The sequence below is a fragment of the Macaca nemestrina genome, chromosome 1 (assembly GCF_043159975.1).
Source record: "Macaca nemestrina isolate mMacNem1 chromosome 1, mMacNem.hap1, whole genome shotgun sequence".
In the NCBI taxonomy this organism is placed as follows: Eukaryota; Metazoa; Chordata; class Mammalia; order Primates; family Cercopithecidae; genus Macaca; species Macaca nemestrina.
The window spans coordinates 106,142,605-106,162,249 of NC_092125.1; the positions used below are offsets into that span (position 1 = coordinate 106,142,605).

The window sequence follows — 19,645 nt, forward strand, 5'->3', positions numbered from 1 at the left end:
TAATCCCAGCACTTTGGGAGGCTGAGGCGGGTGGAACACCTGTTTTCCACATTAATTCAATCAATATACTCCTCCTATCTGAAACCTGTTTCTCCTGCTTCGAGTTTGTAGACGTGTAGTGTTCATAGTTGCCTAAACTCACTTTTCCCCATCAACTTCAACTGCTGGTGGCAAAAATGGCTGATACCGCTTGCATTTTTGAGGTAGGAAAATCGGCAAGGTATTTTCATTCACTGAATGAAATGTAAATTACGTGTGCGGTACAGGGCAATGAAAAAATTCCGATAGCAGAGGATGGTTTCGATCCATCGACCTCTGGGTTATGGGCCCAGCACGCTTCCGCTGCGCCACTCTGCTATCTGAGAGCCAATGTTCTCATAACTATTATAGAAGACCACGTAGTCGTTGTCCTGACTTCTTCAGTGCCACCTAATGTCTGATCAAAAATTCGTCATTACTATAGAACCAGTTCTTATTGGCTAGTTCCTGACACAGTAGGCGTTTTTTATTGGTTCATAAGCCCGGTTTGACAAAGTAAGCCAATAGGCATAAGCGATGGGGTAAGGCGGGAGCCAATCACGCCGGGTTTTATTGGGACACGCCGGCAAGACGCCTCTTCAGTTGTCTGCTCCTCAGAGGAAAGGGGCGGTTGGTGCGGCCTCCATTGTTCGTGTTTTAAGGCGCCATGAGGTAAGGGGGTCGAAGTGGTCGAAAGGTTTCAGGTATTCGACGGAAAACTTTGGGAACGTGGGTCGAAAGAAGTCGGAGTACCTAAAAGGACCATGTATCCGGGAGCTGGCCAAAAACCTGAGAACTCCTGGTCTAGGAGAGTGGGAGAAAGTGAGGCCGGTAGAGGCGGGGAAACTTGGGCCCGGGATGGGGTTGGGGCCCAGGAGTGGGGAGGCGGGTTCGACACCTCTCTCTGAAGGGTTGCGATGAGGAGGTGTCCTCAAGTCCCCGGAGGAGCTCCCCACCTTCCCTCCGCCCCCGTCATCCGGGCTGAGAATGCTGGAGCGAGCCGCATTCATCCTCAGTGCGAAGGGCTTGACATATAGGACATGCCCGATAAATGTGTACGTTAATGAAGAAATGAGCAATCTTTAGCTTCCGAAGTATTAGGATTCGTGTGGCCCAGGATTATGGGTTATTTCGTGTAGGGCTCACTGTCTGAGCCCCATCATTACTTGATGGGGGGTTGTGATTAACTTATCCAGAATGAGGAGGTTATGGGGGTGTAACTGGGCACCATTTGGAATGGGGAGAAGTGTGTGAGTGGGGTCTCTTGCCTACCGTTGGGAGGTTCCGAGGGATGAAAGTAGCCAACTTAAAATGATATGGCCGGTGGGTATTCCTTCAATGAGATCAAAATAAAATCTGCATTTCTAGGGGTGACAGAGGCCGTGGTCGTGGTGGGCGCTTTGGTTCCAGAGGAGGCCCAGGAGGAGGGTGAGTGCCAGCTTTTAGCATCTCTGCACTTAGTTGTTAGTTTCTGCTTGTCATCTAAATAGGAGTTTTGGAATAGACTAATGTCACTTGGTTTTGTGAGAGCCAACTGTGGTCTTTTCCGCACTCCTGCTAAATGAATTTGGCCCCACTATGCTAAGAATGATTCTCTCCCTCCCCAGAGACTTTGTCACTCATTCTGAGGTCTGACATGTTTTCAAAATTGTTGGTGTGTTATTTAAATCTCACTTGATTCCTACATAGGGAATAATTTGGCTGTTTTTCATGTTTTAGGTTCAGGCCCTTTGTACCACATATCCCATTTGACTTCTATTTGGTGAGTACCTTGGGTTAATAATACACAATTTCTGGCCATTCTTGAAATGGAGCCTAGTATCTCCCAGTTAATGAAGTTAGATAGTGGTTGAAGAGGGCAGGCACAGTGCCTCACACCTGTAATCTCAGCACTTTGGGAGGCCGAGGCGGATGGATCACCTGATGTCAGGAGTTTGAGACCATCCTGGCCAATATGGTGAAACCCCATCTCTAGTAAAAATAAAAAAGTTGGTTGGGCGTGTGCCTGTAATCCCAGCTACTTGGGAGGCTGAAGCAGGAGAATCGCTTGAACCCGGGAGGCGGAGGTTGCGTGAACTGAGATGGCACCACTACCAAAAAAAAAAAAAAAAAATGGTGATTGAAATGAGGGGGAAAGTGATTTTTGAAAAGACTTGGGGTTTTGAGTCAACTGTGTGTTGCTTTACCTACAGAAACAGTGTAAGCATGGTGGGGAGAATAATTCCTTGACTACTGTTGGCATTAAACATGATTATAATCTTTGTTCTGAACAAGTAATCGTATCTATGGCTAATTTGTTACTATAAAGATAGTGATAGCTTAAATTATGGCTATTCCAGCTTGTATCCTTGTTTGAACATTTTTTCTTTTTTTTTTTGAGACAGAGTCTCACTCCGTCACCCAGGCTGGAGTGCAGTGGTGCAATCTTGGCTCACTGCACTGAACCCGGGAGGCAGAGGAATCAGGACCTCTGCCTCCCAGGTTCAAACAGTTCTCCTGCCTCAGCCTCCCAAGTAGTTGGTATTATAGGCGCCATGCCCAGCTATTTTTTGGGTATCTAGTAGAGACGGGGTTTCACCATGTTGCCCAGGCTGATCTTGAACTCCTGACCTCAAGCGATCTGCCCACCTCGGCCTCCCAAGGTGCCGGGATTACAGGCGTGACCCACCATGCCTGGCCTTTGAACAAATTTTTTTTTTTTTTTTTTTTGAGGCAGGGTCTTACTGTGTTGCCCAGGCTGGAGTGCAGTGGCACGATCTTGGCTCACTGCAGCCTCGCTTCCTGTGTTCAAGGGATTCTCCCACCTCAGCTGGGATTACAGGCGTGAGCCACCATGCCCAGCTAATTGAACAAATTAAGGAGTAAAAACAAGTGTAGAATTTTCTATTTTTAACCTTTTTCTGTCGTAGTAATAGAAAAAACAATCTCTCCTGTATATTATTTTCGGCAAATAGAATGTAGTTGTTTACTTCTGGTTTAGTGTGAAATGGCCTTCCCCCGGGTCAAGCCAGCACCTGATGAAACTTCCTTCAGTGAGGCCTTGCTGAAGAGGAATCAGGACCTGGCTCCTAATTCTGCTGAACAGGTATGTTCTTTTGGCTGTCTTCCAGAAATGTCTCTAAAGCAGGTAAAAGTATTGGTAAAGAGTAACTGTTGGTAAGGTTAAGAATGGTGTTAACAGAGCCTGAAATCCACAGAGGGTTTAATTGTTCTCCTTATTTCTCATTGTGGGTGGAGATAGCCAGGTGGATATATAAACAAATTACATATGCATTCTTATTTTTATTGGGGACAAAGAGTTGTTCTCTTTCCATATATTCAAGGCCAGAATGAAGTGTTTTTAAAGTCCTAGGTCAGTATTGAGTCAGCTCGTATGGAAGGGATTAGGAGAAAATACTCAAACTCTGAGAAGTTGCTTCTAATTTTTCATCTTCGAGTATTGTTTCATGCTGTTTTTCAGGCATCTATCCTTTCTCTGGTGACAAAAATAAACAATGTGATTGATAATCTGATTGTGGCTCCAGGGACATTTGAAGTGGTGAGTTTTTGATGATTTAGTTTTAGGAAAGGGCACCTTTGGTAGTGTGGAAATTTCCTTGGCTCCTGACTTTTAATTTTCAGTTGTCTATTATCCAAAGCCAAGCTTAAAATGAGAACGTACAGTGGGATTTCTTTGTAGTACTGATCTTGGGGACAAGACTTGTATCACTGTTATGCTATCTGTGATGTATCAGGCTTTCATGTGGTGGTTCTGGGGGTGATTTCACCTCTGCTACTTCCTAATTTGGGTAACAGGTGGCTATGTTGTAACAGTTCTGGGAGGACTTAGGCACCTTTTTTTCTTCTAAATTGTTTTTCCCCCGAAATCCTTTTTCCAATAGCAAATTGAAGAAGTTCGACAGGTGGGATCCTATAAAAAGGGGACAATGACTACAGGACACAATGTGGCTGACCTGGTGGTGATACTTAAGATCCTGCCAACATGTGAGTGTGCCTGTTTCTGGTCATGGGAACAGAACATAGCACTTGGATTAGGGGCTTAGGGATCTTTTTTTGTTTTGAGACAGATTCTCACTCTGTTGGCCAGGCTGGAGTGCAGTGGTGCCATTGTGGCTCACTGCAGCCTTGACCTCCACTACAGCAAGTGATCTTCCTGCCTTAGCCTCCCGAGTAGCTGGGACTACAGATGTGTGCCACCACACCCAGCTAATTTTTTAATTTTTTGTAGGTACAGGGTTTCACCATGTTGCCCGGACTGGTCTCAAACTCCTGAGCTCAAGCAATCTGCCCACCTCAGCCTCCCAAAGTGCTGGGATTGCAGGCGTGAGCCACCGTGCCCAGCCCTTAGGGATCTTGAAAGCTCAAATTTCTTGTGCGAAAGGATGTTTATTTATTTATTTATTTTTTGAGACGGAGTCTCGCTCTGTCGCCCAGGCTGGAGTGCAGTGGCCAGATCTCAGCTCACTGCAAGCTCCGCCTCCCGGGTTCACGCCATTCTCCTGCCTCAGCCTCCTGAGTAGCTTGGACTACAGGCATCCGCCACCTCGCCTGGCTAGTTTTCGTATTTTTTTAGTAGAGATGGGGTTTCACTGTGTTAGCCAGGATGGTCTCGATCTCCTGACCTCGTGATCCGCCCGTCTCAGCCTCCCAAAGTGCTGGGATTACAGGCTTGAGCCACCGCGCCTGGCCTCACGAAAGGATGTTTATAAGACAAATGTTTTTAGTTTTTGTTTTTGTTTTTGTTTTTGAGACGGATCTCTCTCTGTTGCCCTGGCTGGAGTGCAATGGCGTGATCTTGGTTCACTGCAACCTCCCCTCCTGGGTTCTAGCTGTTCTGCCTTGGCCTTCCGAGTAGCTGGGATTACAAGCATGTGCCACCACTCCCGGCTAATTTTTCTATTTGTAGTAGAGACGGGGTTTCACCATGTTGGCCAGTCTGGTCTCAAACTTCTGACCTCAGGTAATCCACCTGCCTTGGCCTCCCAAAGTGCTGGGATTACAGGCGTGAGCTACTGCACCCTGCCTGACAAATGTTTTTTAATGAGTGATAAGGGACAAACGCTGAAGTGTGTGTGTCTGAAAGAATGTATAGCAGGTTACTGTAGAGCCATGTTTCTCAACTGGAGGTAATTTGCCACCCAGGGGATATCTGGCAGTATCTGGAGGTACTATTGATTGTTAAAACAAGGGGGTGCTACTGGCATCAAAAAATGGTGGAAGCCAGGTGTGGTGGCTGTATTCCCAGCACTTTGGGAGGCTGAGGCAAGAGGATCACTTGACCTCAGGAGTTTGACCAGCCTGTGTAACATAGAGAGACCCTGTAGCTGCAAAAAGAAAAAAATTAGCTGGGCATGGCCGTGCATGCTTTGGTCCCAGCTACTCAGAAGCCTGAGGTGGGGCCGGGTGCAGTGGCTCATGCCTGTAATCCCAACACTTTGGGAGGCCGAGGCCTGGAGTTCAAGACCAGCCTGGCCAACATGGCAAAACCCCGTCTCTACCAAAAATATAAAAATTAGCCAGGCCGGGCGCGGTGGCTCAAGCCTGTAATCCCAGCACTTTGGGAGGCCGAGACGGGTGGATCACGAGGTCAGGAGTTCGAGACCATCCTGGCTAACACGGTGAAACCCCATCTCTACTAAAAAATACAAAAAACTAGCCGGGCGAGGTGGCGGGCGCCTGTAGTCCTGGCTACTCGGGAGGCTGAGGCAGGAGAATGGCGTAAAAACCCGGGAGGCAGAGCTTGCAGTGAGCTGAGATCCGGCCACTGCACTCCAGCCTGGGCGACACAGCGAGACTCCGTCTCAAAAAAAAAAAAAAAAAATTAGCCAGGCGTGATGGTGGGCGTCTGTAATCCCTGCTACTTGGGAGGCTGAGGCAGGAGAGTTGCTTGAACCTGGGAGGCAGAGGTTGGAGTTAGCAGAGATAGTGCCAGTGCACTTCAGCTCGGGTGACAAGAGTGAGGCCCTGTCTCAAAAAAAAACAAAGAAAAAAAAGCGGCATCCTGAGGTGAGAGGATTGCTTGAGCCCGGGAGACTGAGGCTACAGTGAGCTGTGATTGTGCCACTGCACTGCAGCCTGGGTGACAGAGTGACACCCTTTCTCAAAAAAAGAAAAAGGATAGAGGCCATGGATGCTGTTAAAACATCCTACATCCCCATCACCCCAAAGATTTATCTAGCCCAAAATGTTTTTAGTGCCACTGACCTAAAAAACCTTGCTGTAGAAAGAGGATATGAGTACAGGAGGGGTCCTGTTGCCTGAGTCTTACAATTTTTCTGTCCAGGCCTTGGCTTCCTCTTATAAAAGTATTTATTCTATTATTTACCCTTGCTTCAGCCTTGGATATGGGACAGAAATGAGAGTGCAAAGTAGCTTAGAGATATATAGAAAGTCTAGATAAATAAATTATTACAACATTATGTCCTTTTTTGTCAATTAGTGGAAGCTGTTGCTGCCCTGGGGAACAAAGTTGTGGAAAGCCTAAGAGCACAGGATCCTTCTGAAGGTTTGCATTTGTTGCTGATTATGTATTTAGTAGCCATAGGAACCAGGTCTTGTAATTGTAAGTACACTTTCAACAAAATCAGGTCAGACCAGATGGAAGAGTAAATGCAGAGTTTTATGTTGTGGGAGTTTTTGGCAGGGGCTTCAGGTGTTCAAGGTGTTCAAGGGAGATCTGTTTGATCTCCCTTCTAAAGCTCTGTATTCTAAATTCTCATTCTGGACTTTGTGCTGTTTTTAAAATCCACCTGTTCCCCCGCACCCTGGATTTAACTTTGGTCATCTAATGGAAATGTGAGTTACAGTTTTTGTTTATTCTGTTTTTTCAGTTTTAACCATGCTGACCAACGAAACTGGCTTTGAAATCAGTTCTTCTGATGCTACAGTGAAGATTCTCATTACAACAGTGCCACCCAATCTTCGAAAACTGGACCCAGAACTCCATTGTTAGTTCTTTTTTTTCCATTGCTGGAAAATTTAGGGGATATTCAAAACATGGTATTGTTGCTGTTTAGTTTACTTAGCTTGTTGCTATTCCACATGCAGCTTTCTGGGAATTGAAGAACTTAGGTTTATTCTGAGCTTTGCTCTCTCCCTCTGTAATCTGGAAATAGTTTTTTTATCAGCTTGCCAGTGGAATTTTCAGATGGGGTGACCAAGAAAGCATTTGGAGGACTTAAAAAGGACCGAAAAAATATTTATGGAGGGGGATAGGCTTTTGGAGAAAATCATCGCTCTTGCCTGCTTCTAGTGATTTTTAGACAAGTGATTTGCTGATATGAGAAACACGGGGTGGCTTAAAGAATTGCAAAGTTGGTTAGGCGCAGTGGCTCACGCCTGTAATCCCAGCACTTTGGGAGGCTGAGGCAGGCAGATCACCTGAGGTCAGGAGTTGGAGACCATCCTGGCCAACATGGTGAAACCCCGTCTCTACTAAAATGCAAAAATTAGTGGGGCATGAGTAGCTGTAATCCCAGCTACTCAGGAGGCTGAGGCAGGGGAATCACTTGAACCCCGGAGGCGGAGGTTGCAGTGAGCTGAGATCGCGCCACTGCACTCCAGCCTAGACTGTAGCAGTGGTAATGAGTAGCTTGTTTAATGAAAATGTTTCATCCTGGCCTATCATGCTTGTCTTTTTAGTGGATATCAAGGTATTGCAGAGTGCCTTAGCAGCCATCCGACATGCCCGCTGGTTCGAGGAAAATGCTTCTCAGTCCACGTGAGTCCCTCCCTGACCATTTGGATTAAGATAAACTTTTTAATTTCAGTGAATAGCAGGATACCCCCATACTTCCTCTGACAGAACTATTTTGCCTGTGACTTTTTTTCTGGATTTTTATTTTTACCTTAAGCAAGTTAAGATTTAGAGAAAGCAGAGAGCGTATAGTTCTGTAAACAGCATAGTCAGCTTCAATTCTACCTTAGGCGTGGAAATACATGATGGTATTGATTTTAATGTTTGGGTCACTATTACTTTCAGAGTTAAAGTTCTCATCAGACTACTGAAGGACTTGAGGATTCGTTTTCCTGGCTTTGAGCCCCTCACACCCTGGATCCTTGACCTACTAGTAAGTAAAGATGGACAATTGGAGTTCCTCCTCATCCTTATTTACTAGTAGTAGTAGTAACTCTGAAATTCACCAGAGTCTGAAATTTGGTGAAGCTTAAAAGAAATTTTATTGGTAGACAAGTAATCCAATAAAAATTCAACAGTTACGGCCGGGCGCGGTGGCTCAAGCCTGTAATCCCAGCACTTTGGGAGGCCGAGGCGGGCGGATCACAAGGTCAGGAGATCGAGACCACAGTGAAACCCCGTCTCTACTAAAAATACAAAAAATTAGCTGGGCGCGGTGGCGGGCGCCTGTAGTCCCAGCTACTCAGGAGGCTGAGGCAGGAGAACGGCAGGAACCCGGGAGGCGGAGCTTGCAGTGAGCCGAGATCGCACCACTGCACTCCAGCCTGGGCAACAGCGTGAGACTCCGTCTCAAAAAAAAAAAAAAAAAAAAAAAAAAATTCAACATTTACATGACTCAGAGACATTTGTTTAAAAAAAAAGAAAAAATTCAAAGTTTTTTTTTTTTTTTTGGTATATTCAATTAAATGAGTAGTTACTGAGTTATAGTGTCCTGTTTTCTTCTCATGACTGCTACCATTTCATCATGGCAGTAGAGAGAAATGAGTGAGCAGCCATTTCAGAATTGCTTCTGAACAACATGAAAATTTTGGCTAGGCTTAGACCTTAATAACCAGTTTTCCTCATGATGATTTAAGGTTTTAGTTTGATGCCTGTAATCCCAGCACTTTGGGAGGCTGAGGCCAGAGGATCACTTGAAGCCAGGAGTTTGAGACCAGCCTGGGCAAAATAGTGAGACTGTCTCTACCAGGAAAAAAAAAAAAAACTATATATATATATCCAGTTGTAGTGGCTTGTACTTATAGTCCTAGCTTCTCAGGAGGCTGAGGCAGGAGGGTTGCTTGAGCCCAGGAGTTTGAGGTTACAGTGAACTATGATTGTGCCACTGCACTCCAGCCTGGGTGACAAAGTGAGGCTACAGTTCTAGTTATCAGAATTGCCATTTTGATGGCACACCTACTGGATTTATTATTTTCCAGGGCCATTATGCTGTGATGAACAACCCCACCAGACAGCCTTTGGCCCTAAACGTTGCATACAGGTACAGCATGCTTCTTTGGGTTTAGGGTTGGTTTTAAGCTATTTTGTGCATTCTTTTAATACCTCATACTTCCCTGTGTTCTAGACGCTGCTTGCAGATTCTGGCTGCAGGACTGTTCCTGCCAGGTTCAGTGGGTATCACTGACCCCTGTGAGAGTGGCAACTTCAGAGTACACACAGTCATGACCCTAGAACAGCAGGTATTGGGACAGATACGAACTGAGTTGTTTTACCCCATTCTTGAATACTCCTAGTCAGCTGGCGAAGTGGAATATGGTCTTTAGGGGTCAGGAATTGGGGGATTCTGAAATACTTTGTTCCTGAGATTTAAAAAATTGTCTTAATCTCTGTTTTCACAAGGGTATTACTCAAAGTCTTTTGATTTTCCTTGCTAACTTACTCTCACTTTGCTCTCCTTCAGGACATGGTCTGTTACACAGCTCAGACTCTCGTCCGAATCCTCTCACATGGTGGCTTTAGGAAGATCCTTGGCCAGGAGGGTGATGCCAGCTGTGAGTGACTACTGTGGGTCGGGGTTTTGTATTGTAATCTGGTCTACAAAGAAGCTGTACACTATTTAAATGTCTTTAATATTTCCACAGTGTAAATAATGTCTTTTATGCTGGGCTACTTGTCTAAATCACCTTTTTCTCTTTCCTAGATCTTGCTTCTGAAATATCTACCTGGGATGGAGTGATAGTAACACCTTCAGAAAAGGCTTATGAGAAGCCACCAGAGAAGAAGGAAGGAGAGGAAGAAGAGGAGAATACAGAAGAACCACCTCAAGGAGAGGAAGAAGAAAGCATGGAAACTCAGGAGTGATGTTCCCTTCACTCCTTTTCCTACCCAAGGGGGAAGACTGGAGCCTAAGCTCCCTGCTACTGGGCTTTACATGGTGGCAGACATTTCCGTGGGATAGGGAAGATAGCAGGAAGAAAAGTAAACTCCACAGAAGTGTCATTCCACTGGGTTTTGATATTGGCTTTGCTGCCAGACTCCCATTTGTGACCTATGCCATCCATCTATAATGAAGGAGGATACCAACATTTCTTCCTAATATTCTAGAATCCCCAACTCCTGAAAACCCCTCTCTCAATTAATACTTTTCTGTTGAAATGTTGTGAAATGTTAAGTGTCTGGAATTTTTTTTTTCTAAGAAAAACTATTAAAGTACTTCCTAGTAGGGCTCTTGGCCTTTTGGTTGGTTTTTTGGGTTTGTTTTTTTGCATGTGGCAACCTTTTTTGCTGCTTTTTGCTTTGTATACTCTTGCGTTGAAAATAGTATTTGAGTCTTTTAATTGTAAATACTCAGATCACAATTTGAAGCTGTCTTTGAATTAAAGTACAAACTCCTAGAACCTTTCCATATACCAGAGTAAACTAGAATACCGTTTTAAGTATTTATTGAATAAAATGATTCTATCAATACTGCTACTGTATTGAAGCCAGTGCAATAAAAAACTGGGTGGACAGAGGTCATTCACTTTGACTTTGCCTGCCCTCTCCAAATCCCCAGTGTAAACAGGAAAATGAGAAGTCACAGGTAGAGGACATGCTGCCCAGGCCCATGTAACTAGGCATGTAACAAAGGAAGCCCCTCTGGTTAACTAGGCCTGAAGAAGGTAAGCCTCAAGTATGCAGGTTAAAAAAAAGTAGAGGCCTCTGCTCATTTGTGAAAGGAAGCAAGAGCCATAATTAACTTAAGTCCTTTGGGAACCTCATTCTGGCTGTGTGTAGCTTTCCTGGGGCCCCTACATAAATGAGTAAGACAAAGTGCTTCAAACAACCCATACAGCTGCCTTTTTAAATGTCTGAAGGTCTAAGGGGACTGTCTCCTAGGATCTTTGCATGTCTGTCGAAACAAGGCAGCTGAGAACAGTACTTGCACTACTGAGTCCATAGGCTCATCTGTTATTTGCTTGGGGAGCCAGGGGGGTAAATTCCCGAATCCAGCATTGCTCTCCTGCGGGCTGTTTCCTTGGCAACACTGTGGTTTAGCCGCCTCAGTCGTTCCTGCAAGACAAGGGAGGTTTGGAATCTTAACCACTGTGAAAGGCTTTAGAGTATAAGTGAACAAGGTGCTGAAAAATATCGGGCTTGGTCTACCTCAAAGTCAGTCTTCTAAAGCATATATAAGAATGTAGGTGGGGCATGGTGGCTCACCTGTAATCCCAACACTTTGGGAGGCTGAGGCGGGTGGATTACCTGAGGTCAGGAGTTCAAGACCAGCCTGACCAATATGGTAAAACCTGTCTCTATTAAAAATATAAAAAAATGAGCTGGGCATGGTGGCAGGTGCTTATAATCTAAGGCAGGAGAATTGCATGAAACTGGGAGGTGGAGGTTGCAGTGAGTTGAGATCGCGCCACTGGCCACTGCACTCCAGTCTGGGTGACAGGGAGAACTCCGTCTCAAAAAAAAAATAGTCCAGGCATGGTGCTCATGTCTATCCCAGCACTTTAGGAGGAAGTGGCAGGAAGATCACTTGAGCCCAGGAGTTCGAAACCAGCCTGGGCACCATACTAAGATCCTTTTTTTTTGATACGGAGTTTTGCTTTTGTTGCCCAGGTTGAAGTACAATGGTGCGATCTCAGCTCACCACAACCTCCGTCCCCCATGTTCAAGTGATTCTCCTGCCTCAGCCTCCCTGGTAGCTGGGATTACAGGCATGTGCTACCACACCCAGCTAATTTTGTATTTTCAGTAGAGACGGGGTTTCTCCATGTTGGTCAGGCTGGTCTCAAACTCCCGACCTCAGGTGATCTGCCCGCCTCGGCCTCCCAAAGTGCTGGGATTACAGGCATGAGCCACCTCACCTGGCCAATCCTGTCTTTTTATTAAAAAAAAAAAGAAGGCCGGGCGCGGTGGCTCAAGCCTGTGGTCCCAGCACTTTGGGAGGCCGAGACGGGCGGATCACGAGGTCAGGAGATCGAGACCATCCTGGCTAACACGGTGAAACCCCGTCTCTACTAAAAAATACAAAAAACTAGCCGGGCGTGGTGGCGGCGCCTGTAGTCCCAGCTACTCGGGAGGCTGAGGCAGGAGAATGGCGGGAACCCGGGAGGCGGAGCTTGCAGTGAGCTGAGATCCGGCCACTGCACTCCAGCCTGGGCGGCAGAGCAAGACTCCGTCTCAAAAAAAAAAAAAAAAAAAAAAAAAAAAAAGAAAAAAGGCCAGGCAGGCCGGGTTCAGTGGCTCGCACCTGTAATCCCAGAGTTTTGGGAGGCCCAGGCAGGTGGATCACTTGTGTGCAGGAGTTTCAGACTGGCCTGGGTAACATGGTGAAACCCTGTTTCTAGAAAAAAATACAAAAATTAGCTGGACATGGGGGTGCATGCCTGTAGTCCCAACTACTCAGGAGGCTGAGGTGGGTGGATGGCTTGAACCTGGGAGGTAGAGGCTGCAGTGAGCCGTGATCATATCACTGCACTCCATCCTGGGTGACAGATCTTGTCTCATAAAAATAAATAGCCAGGTGTGGCGGCTCACTCCTGTAGTCCCAGCACTTCGGGTGGCCGAGGTGGAAAGCTCACTTGAGCCCAGGAGTTCCAGACCAGCCTGGGCAACATGGCAAAATCCTACCTACTTCTAGAAAAAAATACAAAAATTAGCTGGGCGTTGTGGTGCACGCTTGTAGTCCTAGCTACTTAGGAGGCTGAGGCAGAATTGCTTGAGCCCAGGAGGCAGAGGTTGCAGTGAGCTGAGATTGAGCCACTGCACTCCAGCCTGGGTGACAGAGGGAGATCATCACACACACACATACACACACAAAAGAATGTAAATGGCAGCAACTGAATACTGCGAAAAAGACGAATTCTCCTAGGTATTTTCCAAGTACTGAGAGAAGTGAATTTCCTTTTCGCTGTTTTAAAATTACAGCGGCTTTCACTGTGTTGAGGACTTACAAAAAAGGGCAAAGAATCACAGGTATGATATTCTTTTACCTGAGCATTCTGTAGAATGTTGTTGACCAAGACAACGCGTCGCCGGGCATTAAGTAGCTTCTTAACATACGGGTCAAGATCCAGGGCCACCTTCTGATCCTCATTGATGCGGCACAGTTCTGGGGATGCAAGGTGCAGCTAAGATCTAATGGCTCATCTCTTGTTCTGAGGGAAAGCAGGCTGGTAACGGGAGGGAAAACACTTGCACCCAAACGGGCCACAGCCATTAGAGATTTAAGACATCCCTGAAAGGAGGAGTCCTTTGGCAGCCCTGATGCCCTGGAAGCAAGCGATAGAAACCCAGCCCAGGAGTTGGCAAAAACCTAAGGTCCTGAAAGTGGGCTGAAGGGTTCCGGGTACACAGGGATGCTCACTCACCTGTGGCTAGGTTGTCAATTTGTTCCCGGAGCTCTACCTGGCTCTCTCTGCAAAGAGGTACAAGGCCTACACGGTCAGGCAGTTACCGGAGCTCAGGAAACGAACTCCCCCTACGTATTTACCAAGTACTCAAAGAAGCCAGCCTCCGCTGAACCCTCCACCTGCGGCCTTCCGCCTGTCCTCCCCGCCTCGCATCAGTTTCCTAAATTTATGCCCACTCCCAGCTAGAACACTTTCTTGGCCCCGCCCCTACAAAGCCAGAGAGACAGGTCCCGCCCCCAACTTCCCTCCCGGGCACCTGACGGCGTGCACGTGAGAATCGAGCTGCTGCACAGCGGGTCGCAGGAACTCCAGCAGCCCTTCGGCGAAGAGGTCGCGGCCTGTGGGCCCCGCCACCGGTGTCCCTGCCCCCGACACAGCGGCGGAACCAGGCCCCGCCATCACGAACTGTCCTGACGCCCGGAACCTGCCGCGAGGGCCGCCGGGAACCGGAGCCGCGCCGCACTGCCCCGCGAGGGGGCGTACGGAAAATGCTGTCTCCACCAAGGCACTGGGGTTTCTGGGAAATGGAGTCTGGAGCGAGCCGGGCGGGGAGGAGGGCCAGGCCCCAGGAGTAGAGGCCTTGTGGCTGGTCTTGAAAATCCTCAAAGGTCGGGTTGTAGAAAGGAACCAGTTTTTGGAGTGGATACTTTTTGTTTTCTCCAAAGGTGAAAATAAACACGAATAACTTCAGTCGTCCATAGCCTTCCCATGTTAACTTTATGAGATAGTCGGGCGTGGTGGCAGGTGCCTGTAATCCCAGCTACTTGGGAGGCTGAGACAGGAGAACCGCTTGAACCCCGGAGGCAGAGGTTGCAGTGAGCCGAGATCGCGCCACTGCACTCCAGTCTGGGCGACAGAGAGACTCCACCTCAAAAAAAAAAAAAAAAAAACCAAACGAAAACAAACCAAAAACAAAAAAACTTTATGAGAAAACCACATTATATTCATAATAATGTTTTCTGTTTCTAAAGAGTTTTTTGTGGTTGGTTGTTTTTAAGACAGGGTCTCTGTTGCCTAGGCTGAAGTGCAGTGTCACGATCTTGGCTCACTGTGGCCTTCATCTCCAGGGGTCAAGAGGTCCTCCTACTTCAGCCTTCCAAGTAGCAGGGACCAGAAGTGTTAGCCACCATGCCTGATTAATTTTTTATTTTCTGTAGAGAAGAGATCTCACTATGTTTGGTGCCCAGACTAGTCTGGAACTCCTGGGCTCAGGTGGTCCTCCCACCTCAGCCTCCAAAAGTGTTGGGATTACAGACGTAAGCCACCACGCCTGGTCTATTTCTAAAGAGTATATTTTTAATGGCATTAAATATGTACAAAACTGCATGTATCCAAATTTCATTCCTTTTTTTTTTTTTTTTTTTTGAGACGGAGTCTCGCTATGTCGCCCAGGGTGGAGTGCAGTGGCTGGATCTCAGCTCACTGCAAGCTCCGCCTCCCGGGTTTTTACGCCATTCTCCTGCCTCAGCCTCCCGAGTAGCCGGGACTACAGGCGCCCACCACCTCGCCCGGCTAGTTTTTTGTATTTTTTAGTAGAGACGGGGTTTCACCGTGTTAGCCAGGATGGTCTCGAACTCCTGACCTCGTGATCTGCCCGTCTCGGCCTCCCAAAGTGCTGGGATTACAGGCTTGAGCCACCGTCATTCCTTTTTAAGGTTGAATAATATAAACATGCAGGCTGGGCATGGTGGCTCACTCCTGTAATCCCAGCACTTTGGGAGGCTGAGGCAGGAGGATCACCTGAGCCCAGGAGTTCAAGATCAGTCTGGGCAACAAACCTAGTGAGACCCTGTCTCTACAGGAAATAAAAAATTAGCCAGGCATGGTGGCTCACAGCCATGGTCCCCGCTACTTGAGAGGCTGAAGTAGGAGGACCTTGAGCCCAGGAAGTCAAGGCTACAGTGAGCCAAGATCGTGGCACTGCATGCACTTCAGCCTGGGTGACAGGGTGAGACCCTGTCTCAAAAAATAAAAATAAATTTTAAAGTTTCCTTAGTTCACTTTTTTCCTTTCATTTTTAGAGACAAGTACTCACTCTGTTGCTGAAGCTGGAGTGCAGTGATGCTATCATAGCTTACTGTAACCTCAAACTTCTGGGCTCAAGCCATCCTCCTGCCTCAGCCTCCTAAGTAACTGGGACTACAGTCACCTGCCCCCACGCTTGGCTAATTTTTAAAATTTTTTGGTAGAGACAGGGTCTCCCTATGTTGCCCAGGCTGTTCTCGAACTCCTGGCCTCAAGACAACCTTCCATGGTTTTCTTTTTTCCTGAGGCTTATGAAGACAATGATTCCTTTTGGATTCGGTGTGGTTTTTCATGGCTTTCCAGATAATTTACATCTGTCTCCTAGGCTCTAATGTGTTCCAGTGGCTCCCAATTCCCTAGGCCATGGGGAAGGATGTATGTGCAGAAATGCTTCTGGAGGACAGGCAAAGGCATCCATAGTGATAAATAGGCACCAGAATGTTCAACCTCAAGCTTCATCTTCGGTAATAAAGGAAGATAAGGCATTTGAATCACTGTGAGATTTGGTGGTCAGCAGCTCTAAACCTGAGACCCCAACTATGATAACTGTTTTTTAAAATTTTCTGTAGAGCCGGGCGCGGTGGCTCAAGCCTGTAATCCCAGCACTTTGGGAGGCCGAGACGGGTGGATCACGAGGTCAGGAGATCGAGACCATCCTGGCTAACACGGTGAAACCCCGTCTCTACTAAAAATACAAAAAAAAAAAAAAACTAGCCAGGCGAGGTGGCGGGCGCCTGTAGTCCCAGCTACTCGGGAGGCTGAGGCAGGAGAATGGCGTGAACCCGGGAGGCGGAGCTTGCAGTGAGCTGAGATCCGGCCACTGCACTTCAGCCTGGGCGACAGAGCGAGACTCCGTCTCAAAAAAAAAAAAAATTCTGTAGAGACGAGGCCTCTCTGTGTTGCCCAGGCTGGTTTTGAACTCCTGGATCAAGCGGTCCTCCCACCTCGGCCTCCCAAAGTGCTGGGATTACAGGCGTGAGCCATCAAGCCCAGCCCCAACTGTGATAACTTTTAAAATCTTATACACTTACACTGGGTGGGGTGGCTCACGCCTGTAATCCCAGCACTTTGGGAGGCTGAGGCGGGAGGAATGCTTGAGGCCAGGAGTTCACGACCAGCCTGTGCAACACAGGGGGACTCCCATCTCTACAAAAAACTTGATTAAAAAAATAATAACTGGGCATGGTGGCACACACCTGTAGTTCCAGCTACTCGAGAGGCTGAGGTGGGAGGATCGCTTGAGCCTGGGAGGTAGAGGTTGCAGTGAGCTGTGATCATGCCACTGCACTCCAGCCTGGGTGAAAGAGCAAGATTCTGTCTAAAACACACAGACACACACACACACACCCCAAAAACAACCTTATACACTTTTTGTCGTTGATTACGCTTGTGTCCCTGTAGCTTCCTCTCTGGTGATTAGAGTAACGCTCTTGTGAGAGGCTAGGAGCTTATTTTGGGAGTAAGTGGCAAGGCAACTGCAACCTGCTTCATAGTTGGGCCTTGGGAAAAGGAAGCCCAGGGGAGAGAGTGGTGACAGTGTTGAAGAGGAATGGAAAAGTGTTGAAATCTCTAAGGCTTGTACTGGAGAGAGAAAACAGGTGTTGACCTGGGCTGGGAAAGGGCCTTGGAGGTTGATGGTCCACTGTTTGCACAAGAAGCCCTTGGGTTAGGCCACTGTCCTTTCAGGTGCCTCTTCAGCTCTTTAGATTAAATGCTCCCTAATACCAGATTTAGCAAACAGAATAAACAAAACACTTGGGACACCAGGTAAATTTGAATTTCAGATAAACAACCCCCCAAAAATTTTTTTAAGAGTCTTGCTTTGTTGCCTGGGCTGAAGTGCAAGGGTGTGATCTCCGCTCACCTCCCGGGTTCAAGTGATTCTCCAGCCTCAACCTCCCGAGTAGCTGGAATTACATGCGCCCACCACCATGCCTAGCTTTTTTTTTTTTTTTTCTCCAGATGGAGTTTCACTCTTGTTGCCCAGGCTGGAGTGCTGTGGCGCAATCTCGGCTCACTGCAACCTCTGCCTCCCGAGTTCAAGCAATTCTCCTGCCTCAGCCTCCTGAGTAGCTGGGCTTACAGGCGCCTGCCACCACGCCTGGCTAAGTTTTGTATTTTTAGTAGAGACGGGGTTTCACCATGTTGGCCAGGCTGGTCTCAAACTCCTGACCTTAGGTGATCCACCCGCCTCGGCCTCCCAAAGTGCTGGGATTACAGGCGTGAGCCACCGTGCCCAGCAACAACAAATAATTTTTTTAGTATGGTTATCTAGTAATCTGACTTCAAAGGCTGGTTCTCTGAGGAAAAGCATGTGTTTTGTTTTTATGCTTTCCTTTTTCTTGACCTTTCTCTCTCATGGGGTCTATTGCAAAGGCCTCCTGATCTTCTTGCCTGTAGTCTGTATATTCCAGGTCAGTCTGCATTCTAAAATACCAGTCAGATTTCATAATATGCCTGCTTAGAGAAAATTAGTGCTGAAAGGAATTTTAGACTCTCTCCTTTGTTCCTGGGACACTTGTGAGGAAAACTGGGCAAGGGTCTTGAAGAATCCTTGAAGTTTGATAATAGGTTGAAGGCCAGTGCTAGTGTAATTCTTCATTCTCTAAACATGTATCACACTCTAGGCCCAAGGTATTCAGCACAAAACCCCCTTCCTCCCTGCCTTCACCTGTATCATACAGCTGTGGCCCACCCTCCTCCAGGCCTTGGCTTTTCCAGAGAGACTGAAGATATAGGTCCTAAGAACTACTCCTAAGAACCAACGACTGCACATACAACCACCATGCTGTTTGTATGTCAGGGTCCAATCAAGAGAGACAAATGACACAGTATCAACAGGGAGAGTTTACTGTAAAGAATTATCAACTCCAGTTGATAACGGGGGATTGGAGTAATGAGGAATTGGCTAATAAGCAGAGAGAACTCTAAAGCACATAGGAAGAGCAGATGTTAGGAGCAGCTGTTACTCCTAGAGTTAGAGTACATAGGGAAGAGCCCTAGCCACCAGGTCTGAGATCCAGACATTGTTGAATATATATATATATATAATCAAGATTATATATATATATATATAATCAAGATTTTATATATATATATATAAAATCTTGGGGTGATGAGTTGGGTGCTTTTGGGATTTCAGTGACTACAAGCCTTTCTGTTGTAGACTTTAGGTCTCTTCTCATCTCCTGGAAGCGCTGGCTCTTCCCTACCTCTCAGACCCTCTCTTCTGACTCTGTTCTGCCCATGCTTAGGTTGAACTGCCTTCTTGCTGGCTACCTCAAGGTGGGTTCTGGGGTAGGCCCATGTGGAAGCTCTGCGGGAACATGCTATACTCTCAGGCAGTACACATAGTGCCCTCTGCCTGGAGGCCACCCGCAGCCTGCACCCTGGGTAGAGCCTGGGTGGGACTTAGAAGAAGGCCTTTCTTGTGGGAGAGAGGGTTCACAGAATGGTGTCTGGTAATGCCTTTAACTGGGGAGGAAGACCTGAGAGTCAGACTTCTTTGGGCCTCTGTGAGCTCCAAAGGATAGGGATGAGGATATTCCTGGTTCATCCTGCTTTCTGGGAGGCCAAACCTCTGTTTGGGGAGCCTTACCATGCTTCACTGGAAGAACCGGAGGGGCAGCAGTAGAGGCGGGAGCTGGGAGGGGTTAGGGCAGGCAGTCAGGTCTGTGGTTCTAGCTATCTTAACTGGTGCTCCTGGAGAGCTGCCATCCCCCCACATCCCCCATGGGTGAATATCTGGCCAGACCCTAGGACTCCTGCTTATCACAAAAGGGTCAGAGGCTGAAGGTGAGGTCCTGCCTTGGCAGTGCTGAGGAAAACTTTAGGGGCCTTTCTTCTTTTATCTTTCCCGTCTACCATTCCCCCATCTCCTTTCTCTTCTCTGTTGTCTGAACTGGCTTTCCGCTTGAAATTAAACTCCTTGAGAGTATATGCTTTGAATTAAAATCCAAAGGGGAGGCTGGGTGCAGTGGCTCATGCCTGTAATCCCAGCACTTTGGGAGGCTGAGGCGGGCGGATCACCTGAGGTCAGGAGTTCAAGACAAGCCTGACCAAC

The 19,645-nt window shown here is 47.3% G+C and overlaps 2 protein-coding genes and 1 non-coding gene across 3 annotated transcripts; 1 reads left to right on the forward strand and 2 right to left on the reverse strand.

Moving 5' to 3' along the window:
• Positions 1 to 285: 285 nt before the first annotated feature.
• TRNAM-CAU (transfer RNA methionine (anticodon CAU)) lies at positions 286 to 357 on the reverse strand. Its single transcript has one exon. It is a non-coding gene; the product is annotated as a tRNA-Met (tRNA).
• A 195-nt stretch (positions 358 to 552) lies between these two features.
• On the forward strand, positions 553 to 10,378 carry LOC105497944 (interleukin enhancer binding factor 2). Its single transcript, XM_071085163.1, has 14 exons — positions 553 to 690; positions 1,387 to 1,446; positions 1,738 to 1,780; positions 2,999 to 3,103; positions 3,479 to 3,556; positions 3,900 to 4,002; positions 6,458 to 6,523; positions 6,849 to 6,965; positions 7,660 to 7,738; positions 8,000 to 8,087; positions 9,133 to 9,194; positions 9,279 to 9,393; positions 9,615 to 9,705; positions 9,855 to 10,378. The coding sequence occupies exons 1-14, from the start codon at positions 686 to 688 to the stop codon at positions 10,013 to 10,015; spliced, it is 1,173 nt and encodes a 390-aa protein (XP_070941264.1). The 5' UTR covers positions 553 to 685; the 3' UTR covers positions 10,016 to 10,378.
• Positions 10,379 to 10,579: 201 nt separating this feature from the next.
• LOC105497943 (SNAP associated protein) lies at positions 10,580 to 14,006 on the reverse strand. Its single transcript, XM_011769499.2, has 4 exons — positions 13,814 to 14,006; positions 13,516 to 13,562; positions 13,138 to 13,256; positions 10,580 to 11,206 (listed from the first exon to the last, which is right to left on the reverse strand). Exons 1-4 carry the CDS (start codon positions 13,954 to 13,956, stop codon positions 11,105 to 11,107), a joined length of 411 nt encoding a protein of 136 aa, XP_011767801.1. The 5' UTR covers positions 13,957 to 14,006; the 3' UTR covers positions 10,580 to 11,104.
• Between the last annotated feature and the right edge of the window lie 5,639 nt (positions 14,007 to 19,645).

Coding starts and splice junctions, on each gene's coding strand:
- LOC105497944 (XM_071085163.1), top strand. Junction 6,524..6,848: donor AGCACAGGATCCTTCTGAAG/GTTTGCATTTGT, acceptor CTGTTTTTTCAG/TTTTAACCATGCTGACCAAC. Junction 8,088..9,132: donor CCTGGATCCTTGACCTACTA/GTAAGTAAAGAT, acceptor ATTATTTTCCAG/GGCCATTATGCTGTGATGAA.
- LOC105497943 (XM_011769499.2), bottom strand. CDS start 13,956: ATGGCGGGGCCTGGTTCCGCCGCTGTGTCGGGGGCAGGGACACCGGTG. Junction 13,257..13,515: donor AATTGACAACCTAGCCACAG/GTGAGTGAGCAT, acceptor TTGCATCCCCAG/AACTGTGCCGCATCAATGAG. Junction 11,207..13,137: donor ACATTCTACAGAATGCTCAG/GTAAAAGAATAT, acceptor CTTGTCTTGCAG/GAACGACTGAGGCGGCTAAA.